We start from the raw sequence: 19,158 nt of genomic DNA on the forward strand, positions 1-19,158 counted from the left end.
CTGCCTATTTTTAGCAACATATAACTAAACATAGAGATCCTTGTCTACCTTTTTAAAATTATAATGACAACTGCTAAAAATGGCCAGTATTTCAGAGGCATAAAAAGTTATGAGCACCATTGTATCTGCAAAATATGGGTACTTTGTGAGTCAAAAACGTATATTAAATATTAAGAGTCAATACTTTTTTATGTCCAAATGTTTATTTTTTTCTATGCTTTAGAAAGTCCACCTAAACTAGACAGGCATTAAACTACATACATTTCTATAAAAACTGGAAAAAACTGACTGTTCTCAAGCATTTGATATATTGTCAAGGTCAAGAATACAAGAAAAAATTTGTAAAACATGAGGAATCAACAAATAGTCAAAAACCAGTGGTCTTTATGAACTGACAGTGGGCTCCCATTTTTTTCTGATTGCGCAATAAGAATGAGATATTGGGCTTAGCAATGGGAAACTGACAGACAAGGAGATGTGGAAGGTAAGATGGAAGGGAAATAGGGAGATGATTAAGGTTGTATTTTAATTACAGAGATGGCAGATGCAATGTAATAAATTAATGACAAAAGTACAAAAGTGACAAAAATGTGAAGTGGTGTGAGGAGACAGACAGAGAATGAGATAATCTTTTTTTAATTAGAGTAAAATGGAGTGAGGGAAACAGGAGATAAAGCAGTTTGTAAAATGTGACAGAGCAGATCTAGTTTCTAGTAGCTGTTAAATCACCCCTGGTGAAGCAACATCTGTAAAACCAAGATGAGTCACAATCTTTGGAAGTAAACAACTCATTTGCTGACATGGTACAGGGCGCCCAGAAAAAAACCTCTGATCTACAATAACAGTAACTGAAGTATTATACAGTCTACACAAGTGACACTCATGTATTGACATTTTAACCATTATGTTTCTTATATCTTTCTTCACATAATTTAGTGACAGCCCTGTTTTTTATAGAATATCTAGACCATGTAGTTATCAAATGCATGGCCAAATTCACTAAGAAAATGCCGATGTTTGCTGCTATTTTCATTGACTTTATAGATGCAATCTGTATTCAGCCTTTGACTTACTCAGACAGCAGCTGATTATGCAGTCAGATCCTGGACTGAACCTGGTTCTGGCCTCCAAGAAACACTATGAAACGAAAGTTACGCATGTAACTGCGGTTCTATGAATCCTGAATGACCGCCAGAGGGCGGTGCTGTAAGCACTGAATGTTCCCTTCGCGCATGCGCAGTTCGAGTATTTATACCAACAAAGTCACGTGTGACCCTGGATGACCCCCGGAGGTGATATATTCCGGCGTCATCCAAGGCTCTTTTCCTACAGATTCTTCTCGCGAGAACGCGAGGATTCTGAGGGACAAGAGAGCTCTGGCGGTCATTCAGGATTCATAGAACCGCAGTTACATGCGTAACTTTCATTCTATTTCATCCTTTCTGACCGCCAGAGGGCAGTGCTGTAAGCACTGAATGACTTATACCAGCGAAGTCACGAAGAATCCTGAGCATCCCTCTCACGGAGAGGGCCCCCAGGCCTCCGTCCGGAGGACCACATCCAGCGGCTGAGGAGTGACAACATTCAGCCTATAGAACCTGGAAAATGTGTTGGGTGATGTCCATGAAGCCGCAGCACATATATCGGCCAAGGGTACTCCTCTCAAGGCCGCCCATGATGTTGCGACACCTCTAGTGGAGTGGGCTGTCACGCTCTGCGGCAGGGTGCGATTGTCTGCCGTGTAGGCATGCGAGATGACCTCGACAATCCAGTGGGAGAGGCGCTGCTTAGAGAGAGCGCGACCCCTCTTAGGTCCCCCATAGCACAGGAACAGCTGGTCAGCTGTTCGTATCGCCGCTGTAGCTGCCATGTATGCCCGCAGTGCGCGTACCGGGCACAGTAATCTCAGCCTGTCCCCACCTGATTCCGGTGGGGGGTCAAACCGCGCAAGTCGTATGGGTTGATTGCGGTGCGAACCAGACAGCACCTTTGGAAGGAAGGCTGTGTTTGGCCACAGCATAACGCCAGACCCGTCTGGACTCCATCTCAGGCATGTATCACTGACAGATAGGGCATGCAGCTCGCTGACGCGTTTTGCAGAGGTAATGGCCAGCAAAAACGCAGTTTTACAAGATACCCACTTCAGTTCCGCCTGTAACAACGGCTCAAAAGGAGGCGTGCACATGGCCTCCAGTACCAGCGGCAGGTCCCATGCCGGTGCACGTGGGCGTGTCGGAGGGCACAAGCACCGGGCGCCCTTCAGAAAAAGAGATACCAGTGCGGGACGTCCCACCGTATTGTGGCCCGCCCAAACATGGTGACATGATATTGCAGCCACATAAACTTTCAGGGTAGAGGGGGAACAGCCCCTCTCCAGGAGGGATTGAAGGAAATCCAGGATCGTGGCCACTGGGCAAGATACCGGATCCTCCGCACGCTCAACACACCACTGTGCGAACAGCTTCCACCTGTTCTCATACTGCTGGCGAGTGGACAGTGCTCTGGCGTTCAGGATGGTCTGCCAGACAGGGTCCGAGAGAACTGTCCGCTGCAGTTTGGACCCTGCAGCGGCCAAACCCACAGCTGGAGACGTCGAGGATTGGGGTGCCAGATCCTCCCTCCCAGCTGGGACAGAAGGTCTGCCCTGTACGGAAGGCACCATGGCCTGCCGCGACAGAGCTCGCACAGCAGTGGGAACCATGGCCGTGCTGGCCAGAAGGGGGCCACCAATAACAGTCTGTGACCCTCCCGAAGAACCCTGTGGAGTGTTGGAACCACAAGGGATAGTGGCGGGAAGGCATACAAAAGGCCCCGGGGCCAGGGATGGGCTAGAGCATCCTGGCCCAGGGGGCCTGTCGGCCCCATCAAGGAAAACCAGACTGGACAGTGCGTCGACTCCTGCGAGGCAAACAGATCCACCTCCGCCCTGCCGTAGAGGTCCCAGATGTTGTGTACCACCTCCGGGTGGAGACTCCACTCCCCTGGAGGGAGCACCTGCCGAGAGAGGTAGTCTGCGAGCTGGTTCCTCTCTCCTGGTAGGTATATTGCCCGCAGGCTGGCCAGGCGTGGTGCGGCCCACACCAAAAGGTCCCAGGACGCCTTCAGAAGCTGCGCCGACCTGGTCCCCCCTTGATGATTGACGTGATAGACGGTCGAGGTATTGTCCGACCGAATAAGCACGTGTTTTCCCCGTAGGCATGGCAAAAAGTACTCGAGGGCTCGATGCACCGCTCGCAGTTCCAACACATTGATGTGGTCGGTGCGTTCCCTGACAGGCCACTGCCCCTGTGCCGTCCTGTGTTGCCACACCGCTCCCCATCCTGTGGGGCAAGCGTCCGTAGAGACAACTTCTCTCCGCGACACTACAATGCCCATGGGGACCCCCCTGGACATGTAGGCCCTGCTCCGCCAAGGAGCCAGGGCACGAAGGCACCGCCCTGATACCCGGAGCCTCTGCCGCCTATGGCGCTCTGCATCCAGGTGGAAGCCGTTCAGCCATCTCTGAAGGGGGCGTATGTACAGCAGGCCCAGAGGAACAATCTGCGAGACAGAGGTTAGCTTGCCCAGAAGAAGAGCAGGCGAAGAATGTCGCCCACCCGAGTCGGGGTTGGGCGAGTCATCATGGAGACTGTGTCCAAGGACATCCCGATGAAGGTCACCGACTGAGAGGGGATCAGACAGCTCTTGTCCGGATTGACCCGGAAGCCTAACCTGGCCACGTGGGATAACAGACGAGCCGTGTCCCGAGTGGCCTGAGCCTGGGATTTGGCGCAGACCAGCCAATCGTCCAGGTATGGTAACAGCCTGATCCCCCAGGCTTGCAAGGGAGCAAGAGCCGCTTTCACACACCGAGTGAACACCCGCGGTGAAAGCGACAGCCCGAATGGGAGCACCCGGAATTGCCAGTGGCGTCCCCGGTATGCGAAGCGGAGAAACCTCCTGTGCAGTGGTGAGATGGGGACGTGGAAGTAAGCGTCCCTGAGGTCTATAGAGGTGAACCAGTCCCTGCTGGCGACGGTCTGCAACACCTCTGTCACTGTCAGCATATGAAACGGCAAAACTTTCAGATACCTGTTGAGCCGTCTTAAGTCTAAAATCGGGCGGAACCCGCCCGTCCTTTTCGGAATGAGAAAATATGGGGAATAGAACCCTCTGGGCTGTGACAGAGGGTCTACTGCCTCGATCGCCCCTTTGGCGAGGAGGGCAGAGAGCTCCTGGTCCAATGCCAGGGCTTTTGCCGGGTCTCCGATGATGGTCATTTTGACCCGGTTCGAAACGGGGGGCCGGCGTCGGAACTGCAACTTGTACCCATGAGTCAAGGTGGCAACCACCCATGGGTCCGACGTGAGGGCAGCCCAACTGTTGAGGTGCTGTTGGGTGAAGCTCCCGACCGCGGGCCCGGACGTTTCATCCCCTGGGGGCGACGGGGAGGACGCTGGGCCCAAGGCTGTTCTGGCTCAGGACGGGCTTGCTCCCGAAAGCCCCTGCCCACCCTCAGCGCCCGCTGATGCTGGTAAGGACCAGTAGCATGGTGGGTCCTACGCGGCAGCCGGGTCCTCGGAGCTGCTGCCCGAATTCTGAATGTGGGTGGGGGCGCCATGGGTCTACTGAGGCTCGACAACTGCTGTCTGGTCTCCTGAGCCTGAATGGTGCACTCCAGCGCTGCCGATGCAGCTGACCCAAACAAGTGTCCCGGTTCCACAGGGACACTCCGGAGGACATTGCGACACTGCTCAGTCAGAGCTGACTGTGCCAGCCATATCTGACGCCGAGTCTGGACAAGAAACGACATCATCCTACCCAGCTCACGGGTTAAGAGGGCAAAAGTCTGCAATGCCGCATCGCTGAATGCCGTAGCGGAAGCCGCATCTGTGGTGTCCGGCAAGGAGGCCGATAAGGCAAACATCAGGTGCGCTAGTGAGTTTCCCAGACGGCCAGCACGCGCACCAGCATCATAGGCCCTTGTCACCAGGTCGTCCGTGACCCGGCATTGGGGCCGCGGGCACCGGACAGTGGGGCGCAGGGCCTCCTCAGGTGTCACAATGAGGGAGGCCACCGCTGGCTCTACCGCTGGCATGTGTGCCAAGCCAGCCTCTGCTGCATTGTGCATGGATGCTAGGACTCGACCATCTGCTGAAAGCCGAGACCTGGCTCTTGGGTCCCGCCAGCAGGTATGTAGCTCCTCCAGATATTCTCTGGAAGGGGGAACAACAAAGGCCGTAGGAGGCCGCCCACGCCTGAAGAAGGCACTCTGGGGGTTCGGGTCCACCTGCTGTGGGATCTCTATATTCAAGCACCCCAGCGCCATGCGCATGAGGTCTTGCATTGAGGTGTCCCCTGTGGTACTCGCCGAGCTGTGACCAGAGGATACCAAACTCGGGCCTGAAGCCTGAGAGGGCCCTTCCTCAGCATCATCCGTAAACTGGGAAGCTGAGGCAGCCAATGAGAGGACATCTTCCTCCGGGGCCCAACTGGGCCCAGGCGGAGAGGGTGGCACTGCCGCCGCTGCTGGAGGGTCTGCGTGTTGAGTCAAGAACGCAGATCTCATCTCCGCTAATTCTGCTGACAGCCTGTCAACTCTTGAGGAAAGCCCACGTCCGATCCTTGCCCTCTTCCTAGGGGGGGCCGTTGTCACCGCGGGCTCCGCCAGGCGCCTTGACCGCCGAGGGGGCCCTAGCGCCACTCGTCCTGAGGGGGGGAGGTCACCCTCATCCCCCGGTGTCAGCAGTGCCAACCTGGCTACCCTCTGTGCCCGAGGCAAGTAACTGCAGTTCATGCACGGGTTGTCAGACAACCCTTCCCTCAGGTGATCCGGGCCGAGGCAGGCCGGGCAGAGGTCGTGCCCATCGTCCGGCTGAAGCCTGGCACCACAGTTCACACAGCAGTGAGCCCCCTCCATGCTGAGAGGCTTTGCCCCAGTACCAAAGGGCTGATACGCCCCTGACGCTGCAACCGCCGCCCAGGGGAGTAATCCAAGTGCCAGAAACTGGGAGCGGGGAGCGCGAACGCTGCCGTCACCAGTAGCAGCTGAGAGTGTTGACTGTATGTCTCCCCTTTTTTTTTTTTTTTTTTTTGTTTTTTATTATTTCAAAGAAAAAACCCGACACAGCGTCCCACCCGCAAGGTAGAGACGATGCAGCAACCCAATTGGGAGTGGGGAGCGCGAACGCTGCCGTCACCAATGGCGGCTGAGGTGAGTGCACTGCCCTCCTTTTCTTGTTGTTTTCACAAAGAAAACAGGTACAACAACTCACCCGCAGGGGAGAAGTGATGCAGCAAAAGCCGATGTGGGAGCGGGGAGCGCGAACGCTGCCGTCACCAGTAGAAGTCCGTTTCTTTTGTGTTTTTTTTTTTTTTTGTTATATTATTGTATAATTAGGAAACTAGCTACATCGTCCCGACCAGTGGAGAAACGATGCAGCCAAAGGAAAAAATGGGAGAGGGGAGCGCGAACGCTGCCGTCACCAGTAGAGGTCGGAGATACTGTCTGTCCGTCCCTCCTCTTGTCTCGTTTTTCTCTGTCTTGTTATATTATTATATGATTAGGAAGCCAGCTACATCATCCCGACCGCAATGGAGAGACGATGCAGCAAAAGGAAAGAATGGGAGAGGGGAGCGCGAAAGCTGCCGTCACCAGCAGAGGCTACAGGCGTAGCGTCGTTAAAGAAAAACAACTGCGGCGGTTTAGCCGCAGCGGAAAACACAAGTAAATGTCCTTGATATTGGCAAATGAAACACCGCTATGGCGGCGGAGCAATCAAACTATGCAGCCGACAGTCAGTGGGAGAGGGGAGGGGAGACGCTACCGTCACCACCAGCACTGCAATAGCACTAACGAAAAACAACCACGGCGTTGTCACCGAGGCGGACGCACAATGCGTCCGATGCCGAGAGAAAAAGAAAACAATGGGAGAGGGGAGCGCGAACGCCACCGTCACCAACAAATTCGGCACTCCAAAAGAAAGCAACTTTTGCTGCTGCGGTGCACCCACAGCGAAAGAGCGTACAATTATTACCTCCCGGGTAATGCAACAACGGGAAGATCCCGAATCCACAGTCGCAGCCCCTGGAGGGCGAATCCGCTTCTCCGACCACTCGAGTCACGGGGCTCCCAGCAACTGGTAAGGAATGTGCCGCTTGCAAAGCAATCGGCCACCATGCGAACCGCGCGCGAGAAGAAAAGAGGAAAAGAGCCTTGGATGACGCCGGAATATATCACCTCCGGGGGTCATCCAGGGTCACACGTGACTTTGTTGGTATAAACACTCGAACTGCGCATGCGCGAAGGGAACATTCAGTGCTTACAGCACCGCCCTCTGGCGGTCAGAAAGGATGAAATAGAACTAAAGGAGAGCTTATAGGAATAGTTGGGCAATGGGATTACTAGGCTTGCCAGGAAATAATAATATAGTCTTCCTGATTGGAAAACACTATTGTGTTATCCATAAAGTATGATATAATCATTTATCAAAATTTTACTAGGAAGCATTAGACACATTAATGAGAAAAGAAAATGAGACTGATATAAGACAAATTTCACAGTTTATTGATGGTCATATTATTGCTCTTAGCTCTTATAGTCTTAGCAAGCCTGCCCCATACAAATAACAAAAATAAAACAACTATCTAAGTAAAAGTAAATATTATAAAAGGAAAATTTGTACTGGGCAGAACAGTGGCTTAGTAGACTGCACTGTTCCTTCCTAGCACTGTTGCCTCAAAGGAAGATGGTTCCTGGTTCGAAACCGGGCAGGGACCTTTCTTTGTGTAATTTGCATGTTCTCCCTGTGCTTGCGTGGGTGTGGGTTTTCTCCGAGTAATCCACTTTCCTTTCACAGTCCAAAAACATATATGTCAGGTTGATTGGTTACTCTAAATTGCCCAATGGAGTGAGTGTATGAAGTTGTTTGTCTCTAAGTGGCCCTGCAATGGGCTGGTGACCTGGGATAGACTTCAGCAGATCCCATATAGGAAACCTTATTAGGAATAAGTGGGTATAGATAATGAATTAATGAATGAAAAATCTGTACTGTAGCTTTACTTAATTGGGCTAAGATTGCCAATTGATTACTATGGCTGCTACATTACTAACCAATATTCTCAATGTTTAACACTAAGGCAACAATACTACATTAGCTGCAGTATTAACAGTAGTGGTACTCTATTGCTACTCCTCCTGCTACTATGGTATTACTAATAATAATAATACTGTAGCCACTGTAGTACAACCAACATTATTATTATTATATATTGCTATTAGTAGTAGTATTATGTGCTATACTCAACCATAAATAATGAGTAGTCTGCAAAAGGGGTCCTGTTTAAACATTTTGGTCAAAACCTAAGAAAAAAACTCTAGTATCTCAAATGCGACCTTGTAGGAAAATGTACAAAGACAATATGTTGTTGACAGTGCTATAGCCTCACTGCGTGAAACTCTTGATACTGTGGCCCCTCTGAAAAAGAAGTTCAGAGGAGAGAATCAGAGGAGATTAGCTCCATGGTACAGTTCACATATTTGTACCTTAAAGCAAGCATCACGATAACTACGAAGGAAGTGGCATTCCACAAATTTAGAAGAATTTTATCTAGCCTGGAAAAACAGTAAAAAGGCTCTCCATGAAGCAAGAGCTGCATACTATTCATCACTAATAGAGGAAAATAAGATCAATCCCAGGTTTCTTTTCAGCACTGTAGCCAGGCTGACAAAAAGTCACAGCTCTGTTGAGTTCAGTGTTCCCTTAGCTCTCAGCAGTGATGACTTTGAGTTTCTTTACAAATAAAATCATAACTATTAGAGATAAAATACATCAGATGCTTCCTATAACTGCCATAAATGAAATTTCTACTACAATAGCCCTTGAATCATCTGTAAGACCTCAGTTGTTTAGACTGCTTCTCTCCCATAGATCTCTCTGAATTCATGTCAACAGTTGCCTCATCTGAATCATCAACGTATCTCTTACACCCCATCCCGACTAGACTGCTTGAAGACACCCTGCCATTAGTTGGCTCATCTTGGTAAATTTATCTCTAATATCAGGCTATGTACCACAGGCCTTTAAGACTGCAGTAATCAAACCCTTACTCAAAAAGCCTAGTCTTGATCCAGGAGTCTTGGCTAATTATAGACCAATATCCAACCTACCATTTATTTCTAAATTCCTTGGAAAAGCTGTTGCTAAGCAGACCACTTACATAGAAATGAACTATTTGAACATTTTTAATCAGGATTTAGAGCACATCATAATACAGAAACAGCATTGTTAAAAGTCACCAACAATCTTCTCTTAGCCTCGGATAATGGACTCGTTTCTATACTTGTCCTGCTAGACCTTAGAGCTGCATTTGACACCATCGACCACAGCATCTTCTTAATGGAGCATGTGATTGGTATCAGAGGAACAGCGTTAAAATGGTCCCAATCTTATTTATTGGACAGATTCCAGTTTGTTCATGTTTATGATGAACCTTCCACGTGCACAAAAGTTAGTTATTAAGTTCCACAAGGTTCTGTGCTAGAACCAATTCTGTTCACCTTATACATGCTTCCTTTCGGCAATGTTATTAGGAAGCACTCTATTAATTACCACTGCTATGCAGATGACACTCAGCTGTATCTATCTATGAAACCTGATAGCACAAACAGTTAGATAGACTTCAGGCATGTCTAAATGACATAAAGGCCTGGATGACAAGCAACTTTCTACTTTTAAACTCAGAGAAAACAGTTAGTTATTGTATTTGGGCCTAAAAACCTCAGAAACAGTTTTTCTAACAATATAACTGATTTAGATGGCATAGCACTGGCCTCCAGCACTACTGTGAAAATCTTGGTTGTTAAGTTTGACCTTTAATTCACACATAAAACAAATCTCTAGTACTGCCTTCTTTCACTTGCACAATTTTGCCAAAATTAGGAGCATCCTGTCTCCAAATGATACAGAAAAACTAGTTAATGCATTTGTTACTTCAAGGCTAGATTACTGTAACTTATTACTGTCAGGATGTCCCAGTAACTCCATTAAAAGCCTCCAGTTAATCCAAAATGCTGCAGCCAGAGTCCTGACAGGAACTAGCAAGGGAGATCATATTTCTCCTATACTAGCTTCTCTTCACTGGCTCCCTGTAAAATCCAGAATAGAATTTAAAATCCTTCTCCTCACATGCAAATCCCTTCATAATCAAACTCCTTCATACCTTAAAGACCTCATAGTACTGTAACGGCTGTGGGTTCTCCTTGGAGCTACACTGGGCTATCTGGTCACTGGCCCTAAGCTACACGCTAGCAGGGAGCTAGCAGCTATCGCCAAACTCGTTTTGATAGCTGAGAGAGAGAGCACTCATGCCCCATACACCGCACGACCCCAAGTGTCTCAGACAGCTGGAGCAATTGAATCAGAATCAGAATCAGAATCAGAATCAGAATCAGAATGAGCTTTATTGCCAAGTGTCTGTGCACACACACAAGGAATTTGTTTAGGTACAGGGGGGGTACTCCAGTGCAAACAGACATAATTACAAATGCTGCGAAGGGTCAAACAGTAATGTTACAAAAAAACTAAAGAAAAATGCACAGATAACCTGAAAACAGAATGAAAGGGGAACTAATTGGTGTGCAAAGAGCAAAAAGGTGCCAGTGTCATAGTGCACGTGGTAGAAGGGAATGGTGGAGAGCTACGAGTTTAAGAGTTGGATGGCCTGAAGGAAGAAGCTTCCTTTGTGCCGGGCTGTCTTGATGTTTGGAGCTCTGAAGCGCCGGCCAGAGGGTAAGAGCTGGAAGAAGTGGTGGCTCGGGTGGGTAGCATCCAGAGTGATTTTCTGAGCTCTTTTTCTCACTCTGGAGGTGAACAGTTCTTGGAGGGTGGGTAGGGGAACACCGATGACCTTCTCAGTGGTCCGAACTGTCCTCTGGAGTCTTCGGATGTCTGATTTAGAGGCGGAACTAAACCAGACAGTGATGGAGGAGCACAGGACAGACTCGATGACTCTTCACCGTCCTGGATGAGACCAATGACAGTGGTGTCATCTGCAAACTTCAGGAGTTTCACAGAGGAGTCACGGGAGGTGCAGTCGTTTGTGTAGAGGGAGAAGAGCAGTGGGGAGAGAACACACCCCTGGGGGGCACCGGTGCTGGTGACACGGGAGCCAGAAGTAAATTTCCCCATCCTCACTAGCTGTTGCCTGTCTGTCAGGAAGCTTGTAATCCACTGACAGGTAGAATCAGGAACGGAGAGCTGGGAGAGTTTATTCTGGAGGAGTGATGGGATGATGGTGTTGAACGCCGAGCTGAAGTCCACAAACAGAATCCTCACATAAGTCCCTGGATTGTCCGGATGTTGCAGCATGCAGTGCAGCCCCATATTGACTGCGTCATCCACGGACCGATTGGATCGGTAGGCAAACTGCAGGGGGTCCAGGAAGGGTCCAGTGATGTTCTTCAGGTGGGCCAACACCAGTCTCTCAAAGGACTTCATGACCACAGATGTCAGAGCCACCGGTCTGTAGTCATTGAGTCCTGTGATTTTTGGCTTCTTGGGGATGGGAATGATGGTGGAGCGTTTGAAGCATGCAGGGACTTCACACAGCTCCAGTGATCTGTTGAAGATCAGAGAGAAGATGGCAGCCAGCTGGTCAGCACAGGTTCTGAGGCATGTTGGTGAAACCCCATCTGGTCCTGGTGCTTTCCTTCTCTTCTGCTTCCTGAAGAGCCGACACACATCGTCCACACTGGTCTGAAGTATAGGAGCGGGGGAGAGGGGGGTAATGGGTGAAGTTGTTAAAGTTGTTAAAGTTTGCTCTGGAAGACAATCAGAGCAGGTGGGGGGTGATTCGAATCTGCAATAGAACTCATTCAGATCGTTCACCGGAGTTTGATTGCCTATTGAGGAGGGGGATGAAGTCCTGTAGTTGGTTATTGTCCTCAGGCCTCTACACACTGAAGCACAGTCATTAGCTGTAAACTGGTTTTCCAGCTTTTTGGAGTAGCTCATCTTAGCTGCTCTGATCTCCTTATTCAGTGTGTTCCTGGCCTGATTATACAAGACATGATGACCACTTTTGTAGGCATCTCCTTTGGCTTGACGAAGCTGTCTGAGTTTTCCAGAGAACCACAGTTTGTCGTTGTTGTATGTTAAAAAAGTCCTGGTGGGAATGCACATATCCTCACAGAAACTGATGTAAGATGTAACAGAGTCTGTGAGTACGTCCAGGTTTGTGGCAGCAGCTTCAAAAACACTCCAGTCAGTGCATTCAAAGCAGGCTTGTAGCTCCTGCTCTGTTTCCCTGGTCCATCTCTTAACAGTTCTCAGTACAGGCTTAGCAGATTTGAGCTTTTGCCTGTATGTTGGTATGAGGTGGACCAGACAGTGGTCAGAGAGTCCTAAAGCTGCTCTGGGGACGGCGTGATATGCATCCTTTATTGTCATGTAGCAGTGGTCCAGAATATTCTCCTCTCTGGTGGGGCACTTAATGTGCTACTTGAATTTGGGCAGTTCGTGGCTCAAGTGTGCTTTATTAAAGTTTTCCGAGGACGATATAAACAGAGTCCGGGTGCTGCTGCTCCGTGTTTGCGATCTCCTCAACCAGCTGATGCAGCGCGTCGCACCCACACGCTTGCGGGGGAATGTAAACACTGATCAGAACGCATGAGGAAAACTCCCGCGGCGAGTAGAAGGGTTTACAGTTAATGAAAAGCGCTTCCAGGTCAAGACAGCAGATCTTCTTCAACACTGTTACATCTGTACACCACCTCTCATTGATGTAAAAGCATGTCCCGCCACCGCGTGATTTCCCCGTTGCGTCTGAGTTGCGGTTCGTTCTGATCAGCTGGAATCCAGGCAGATGGAACGCGCTGTCCAGTATGGCTCCATTAAGCCAGGTCTCCGAGCAGCAGAGTTCGAAAAGTCCTTGTTTATCCGGGTAAGCAGGTGTATTTTGTCCATCTTGTTGGGTAGAGAGAGGAGGTTCGCCAGATGTATGCTGGGCAGCGCTGTCCTGAGGCCGCGCTGACGAAGTTTCACCAACGCACCAGCGCGCTTCCCGCCTTTGCGCTTTCTGAGAAGCGCAGCCGCTCCGCCAACTAAAACGCTCCACAAAACGCCATCTTGAGAAAATCACTAAATTGTGATTTGGCGCTATACAAATAAAACTGAATAGAATTGAATATGTGAAGTTAAAGTTTTAAGATCTAATTACCTCTATATTCAATTGCGAAGCCAGACATGCCGAGTGAGGCATCAGATCTGAATGCCAGGAAGAGACTGTTACCACTGCTTTCTATTCGCTCTGGGGCCTGGTTGCCTTGGAGACTTGCTAGTAATGGTCCATTAGAGTCTTCACCCTCGTAGATGTGCAGGAAGTCATAACTTGGCTCCATGTTGAAACTGGGATTTAAAAAAAAAAAATCAAACACAGAGAAAGTTGAGTTTAGGCATTCATGCTTGACTGCATAAATGGTGTGCATGTATTCAAGTTCAAAATCTCCAGGCAATACAGTAATGTTTGTCAAATTCAATTGGATCGAAGTAACAGGATTTAACTGTGTGCGTCAGTGTGTTTTTCTATTTTGTGTGTTTTGTCACAGCAAAGAAAAATAAGGAGGAAGAGAGAAATGTATTGCATATGTTGAAACTCAGCAGAATTGATGTTATAATTAATGTTATCATTTCATCATACCATAGCATACCATATGATGTTTTTGAACGCTCAGAGTGCTGTAGTGCAACATTTAGATGCGCCAATCCTCATTTACCCTGTGTTATTTATTAGAAAGGGACAAGGACCCCAAGATGATGGAAACAATGGAGGTTTCAGAACATTAAATGAACAGCTTTCAAAACATTTTACTTGTTAGGCCTTTAGGATCACACAATTTATTTTGCCAAGAACTGTTAATTGAAATACAAAATGATAACTCTATATGACACAATACAAGAGAGGAAAAGATTTTGATATGAAAAACTTTAACAAATGGTAATGAAATTTGGTAATGTTAAATGCTACTTACAGAATTCTCAGTTTTTTCCACAACTTTTTCAAATCGATTGCCTTACTTTAAAACGATGGCTTTGGGCAAAAAAGATATTATTGTCATTTCGCTGACAACAATAGTTAATATTGGAAATGACTTTTTTAACTTAAAATAACTTTATGTTATCATTACCAAAGTTGAAATAAGTAAAAAGAATGCTTAAGATTAAACAAAGTTAATATCTGGTGTAGAAAGGGCTTAACTTCACGTAAGCCCTATGCACTGACAAAGCATTAAAATGATCCATGCTAATGCATTTTTTATTAGTCATATGCTCTGGGTCTGTATGCTACAGCCACTAAAAGCCATAGGAAGAATAGAAAGATCTCACTGTGTAGAAATGGTACAGGAACATAAAATAAATCAAAGAGTCTGTTAACAGTTAACACTTGAATGCAAATGAAGTGCCTCCAGACCCGAGAATTTAGTAATAAAATGTACATTTTGAAATGTACAGTGTCAATTAAAAAAACTGCAAACACTCATTTTGAGAAGAATGTAAATGGACATTATTTTCCACTGTAGACCGTACAATAGAGCCGTGAAGATTCTCAGTCGTCCAGTTGAAGTTATCTAGAGGTTGAGTCATAGCAACTGGACTTCTAGTTTTTAGGTCGAAACATTTAACTACTCATCTGAGCAGCTTCATCAGTGAGTGAGTAGTGAAATGTTTCGACCTAAAAACTAGAAGTCCAATTGCCATGACTCAACCTCTGTATAATAGCAATAGAGTAAAGTACAGTAGAACAATAATATCAGTACATCTAATATTATAATATTGTGTATAATAATAATACCACTTATTTTACAAGGAAAACACATTTTCTGATTGATTTCTTGTGGCACTCTCATAAAACAAAGGGTCAGATGAATGTAAACACTCAAATCATTGGAAAATCAATAATCATACCATACAATTAAAATTAGATGAATAATGATTAGAAATGGCACATTCACAAAACAAGCAATATCAAAACAATTTAACTAGAAAATGCATTTCCTGCGGAAGATGCGTGTGAATGCTGAAAGCTGACTGAAGCTGCCCGACGATGCTGAAAATGGCTGAAACGCATTGCTGAACAAGCTGAAGGCTGAAATGCAATGCTGAAGAATCCTGGAAGCTGAAATGTAAAAGTGGAGTTGGAAGCTTAACCTGTTTAGCTAAAAAAACTTTTGAACGTTGATGAAAATGGCTGAAATGCATTGCTGAATAAGCTGAAGGCTGAAATGCAATGCTGAAGAATCCTGGAAGCTGAAATGTGAATGGATTTTGAAAATTAACTTGTTTAGCTAAAAAACTACTCAACATTGCTGAAAAGGCTGGAAAGAAAATCATATGATGTAGAAATTGCTAAAGAAAGAAGTTAAACTAACATGAAAGAAGACAGTGTAGTGAACGATGGAAGAACGAAAGGATTTGAATATATGAGTTAAAAAAGGGAAGAATGAAACAGCAAAAAAGTGAACTTGTAGAAAGACTGTGTAGACAGAAACAATGTATAGTTTAAAATAATAAATATTGCTGAAAAATAAAGAAGGTAAAGGCTGTGTAAGCGAATCATGAATATTTGAAGGGCAGTTTTCTTAGAGAAAGAAGAGAAGATGGAAGGAAAGACTGAAAAAGGGAAGATATGAAGCAATATGAAGTGGCGGAGGCCTGAAAAAACATACACACATACATCACATGTTGATGTATGTGCTGCCCCAGGCCCCACTCTACTCTTCCATGACCCTCCGGAGCCCACAGCTTCCCTCTGGAGGCTAGCTGCTCTCCCATGCTCTCTCCCACACCCCCCGTGCACACTTCCAGGACCCTCCAAAGCCCACAGCTTCACCCTGGATGCCTGCCCCTCTCCCCTGCTATCTCCCACACCCCCCGTGCACACTACCAGAACCCTCCAGAGAGCCCTGCTTCCCCCTGGATGCCTGCCCCTCTCCCCTGCTCTCTCCCACACCCCCGGTGCACACTTCCAGGACCCTCCAGTTTTCTTTTGGCAATTCTCTGTATTTTACTCAACATGTGATGTATGGGGCAGCATGGTGGCTGAGTGGTTAGCACTGTTGCCTCACAGCAAGAAGGTCGTGGGTTCGCATCCCGGCCTTTCTGTGTGGAGTTTGCATGTTCTCCCTGTGCTTGCGTGGGTTTACTCCGGGTACTCCGGTTTCCTCCCACAGTCCAAAAAAAAAAACATGCATGTTAGGTTGATTGGTGACTCTAAAATTGCCCGTAGGAGTGTGTGTGAGGTTGTCTGTCTTTGTGTGTCTATATGTGGCCCTGCGACAGACTGGTGACCTGTCCAGGGTGTACCCCTGCCTTCCACCCGAGAGAGAGCTGGGATAGGCTCCAGCAGATCCCCGTGACCCTGAACCAGGAAAAAGCGGGTATAGAAGATGGATGGATGGATGGATGTGATATATGTGTGTATGTTTTTTCAGGCCTCCGCCACTCCATATTGCTTCATATCTTCCCTTTTTCAGTCTTTCCTTCCATCTTCTCTTCTTTCTCTAAGAAAACCGTCCTTCAAATATTTGTGATTTGCTTACACAGCCTTTACCTTCTTTATTTTTCAGCAATATTTATTATTTTAAACTATACATTGTTTCTGTCTATACAGTCTTTCTACAAGTTCACTTTTTTGCTGTTTCATTCTTCCCTTTTTTAACTCATATATTCAAATCCTTTAGTTCTTCCATCGTTCACTACACTGTCTTCTTTCATGTTAGTTTAACTTCTTTCTTTAGCAATTTCTACATCATATGATTTTCTTTCCAGCCTTTTCAGCAATGTTGAATAGTTTTTTAGTTAAGTTAAGCTTCCAACTCCTTCTTTCATTTTAGTTTAACTTCTTTCTTTAGCAATTTCTACATCATATGATTTTCTTTCCAGCCTTTTCAGCAATGTTGAATAGTTTTTTAGTTAAGTTAAGCTTCCAACTCCGGTTTCACATTTCAGCTTCCAGGATTCTTCAGCATTGCATTTCAGCCTTCAGCTTATTCAGCATTGCATTTCAGCCTTCAGCTTATACAGCAATACATTTCAGCCATTTTCAGCAATATTCAAAAGTTTTTTTAGCTAAACAGGTTAAGCTTCAAACTCCACTTTTACATTTCAGCTTCCACGATTCTTCAGCATTGCATTTCAGCCTTCAGCTTGTTCAGCAATGCATTTCAGCCATTTTCAGCATCGTTGGGCAGCTTCATTCAGCTTTCACACGCATCTTCCGCAGGAAATGCATTTTCTAGTTTAGCCATGAGTTTCACTATACAGACAGAGAGATGAATAGTATATCTGCTTTCTCACACTGTGTAGTATTTACCGTGCTTGTATGGAGACCTACATATTTTCTTTTACATGATGAAAAGGTTCCTGTACAGTTATATTCACACTTCAATGATCTATATGAAATGATAACACCTACAAGTTCATAATACTTAAACAGGCAGGTAGATGGTCCTGAACGGTGAAGAGAAATTGAAATTTGGATTGCATCTCATCACTAACTAATCATGATGCCACTATAGTTAGTTATGCTAGAAGTGGATTTACACTAGGTTTTAAGACTAATGTAATGTCTATTAGAGGCCTTCCTCTTTTTATTAGTTATGTTAATGATCTCTAACTGCGTATTAATTAACAACAGACCAACTGACTTGTAGTCCCTGACTTACACAACAGAAATAGTTTTTTTGTCTGTGTGGTCCATAGTCAGTCATGCTCGTCTATACTGAAAAATAAACTCTTGCTGAACTCATAAACCCAGTCCATCAAGGGTAATGTATTTTTAATTTAAGGTAGGAGAGAAACATCTTTTAGGAAATGCTCATAGGATTCCAGGCATCTCCTGAATCTTTAGGTTTGTAATTTTTAATGTTTCTACAGTTATCTGGATAAACTAATAACAAATCGGACTTGGAGGTGTTGATTCTCATCCCAGCCGTTTCACACTCGGTTGCAAACGCTGGAGATCCTGGCTCGATGGAGCCAACAAGACAACATCATCTGCAAAAAGCAGAGATGAGACCCTGTGGTCCCCAAACTGGACTTCCTCCGGCTCCTGGCTGCACCTAGAAATTCTGTCCATAAAAGTAATGAACAGAACCAGTGATAAAGGGCAGCCCTGCTGGAGTCCAACGTGCACTGGGAACAGGTCTGACTTACTACTGGCAATGCGAGCCAAGCTCCTGCTCCGTTTGTACAGAGACCAGTTAGCCCTCAGCAAAGGGCCCGGACCCCATACTCCTGGAGCACCTCCCACAGGATGTCACGAGGGACCCGGTCGAATGCCTTCTCCAAGTCCACAAAACACATGTGGAGTGGTTGGGCAAATCCCATGAACCCTCGAGCACCCTCAAGAGGGTATAGAGCTGGTCCAGTTTTCCACGGCCGGGACGGAAACCGCATTGTTCCTCCTGGATCCGAGGTTTGACCACTGGCCGGATCCTCCTCTCCAGCACCCTGGCATAGACCTTTCCCGGGAGGCTGAGGAGTGTGATCCCGCTGTAGTTGGAACACACCGTCCGGTCCCCGTTCTTAAAAAGAGGAACCACCACCCCGGTCTGCCAATCCAGGGGTACTGTCCCCGAACGCCACCCGATGTTGCACAGATGTGTCAGCCATGACAGCCCAACAACATCCAGAGACTTGAGGTACTCGGGGCGGATCTCATCCACCCCCGGTGCTTTACCACCGAGGAACTGCCGAACTACCTCAGTGACTTCGGCTTGGGTGATCAGCCTCCGAATCCCCAGCCCCTGCTTCCCTTATGGAAGACATGTTGACGAGATTGAGGAGATCCTCGAAGTATTCCTTCCACCGTCCAACAATATCCCCAGTCAAGGTCAGCAGGTCCCCACTGTAAACAGTGTTGGTAGAGCACTGTTTCCCCCTCCTGAGGCGCCGGACGGTTTGCCAGAATCTCTTCGGGGCGACAGGTAGTCCTTCTCCATGGCCTCCGGCCTAGGGTGTCCTGGTGCTATGTGCACTGATGGACACCCTTATGCTTGAACATGGTGTTCGTTTTGGACAAACTGTGACTAGCACAGAGGTCCAGCAACAGAACACCATTCGGATTCGTATCGGAGAGGCCGTTCCTCCCAATCATGCCCCTCCAGGTTTCACTGTCACT

General features: G+C 47.1%; 1 protein-coding gene across 1 annotated transcript in view; it reads right to left on the minus strand.

The window, feature by feature from the left end:
* The window catches only part of LOC113138270 (CUB and sushi domain-containing protein 1), a 950,854-nt gene that overhangs the window by 208,612 nt on the left and 723,084 nt on the right, over positions 1–19,158 (minus strand). The window contains exon 31 of the mRNA XM_033325108.1: positions 13,198–13,385. Within this exon, the coding sequence (XP_033180999.1) occupies positions 13,198–13,385 (188 nt within the window). The remainder of the gene's footprint in view (positions 1–13,197; positions 13,386–19,158) is intronic.

This window comes from Mastacembelus armatus, chromosome 3 (assembly GCF_900324485.2).
Source record: "Mastacembelus armatus chromosome 3, fMasArm1.2, whole genome shotgun sequence".
Taxonomy (NCBI): domain Eukaryota; kingdom Metazoa; phylum Chordata; class Actinopteri; order Synbranchiformes; family Mastacembelidae; genus Mastacembelus; species Mastacembelus armatus.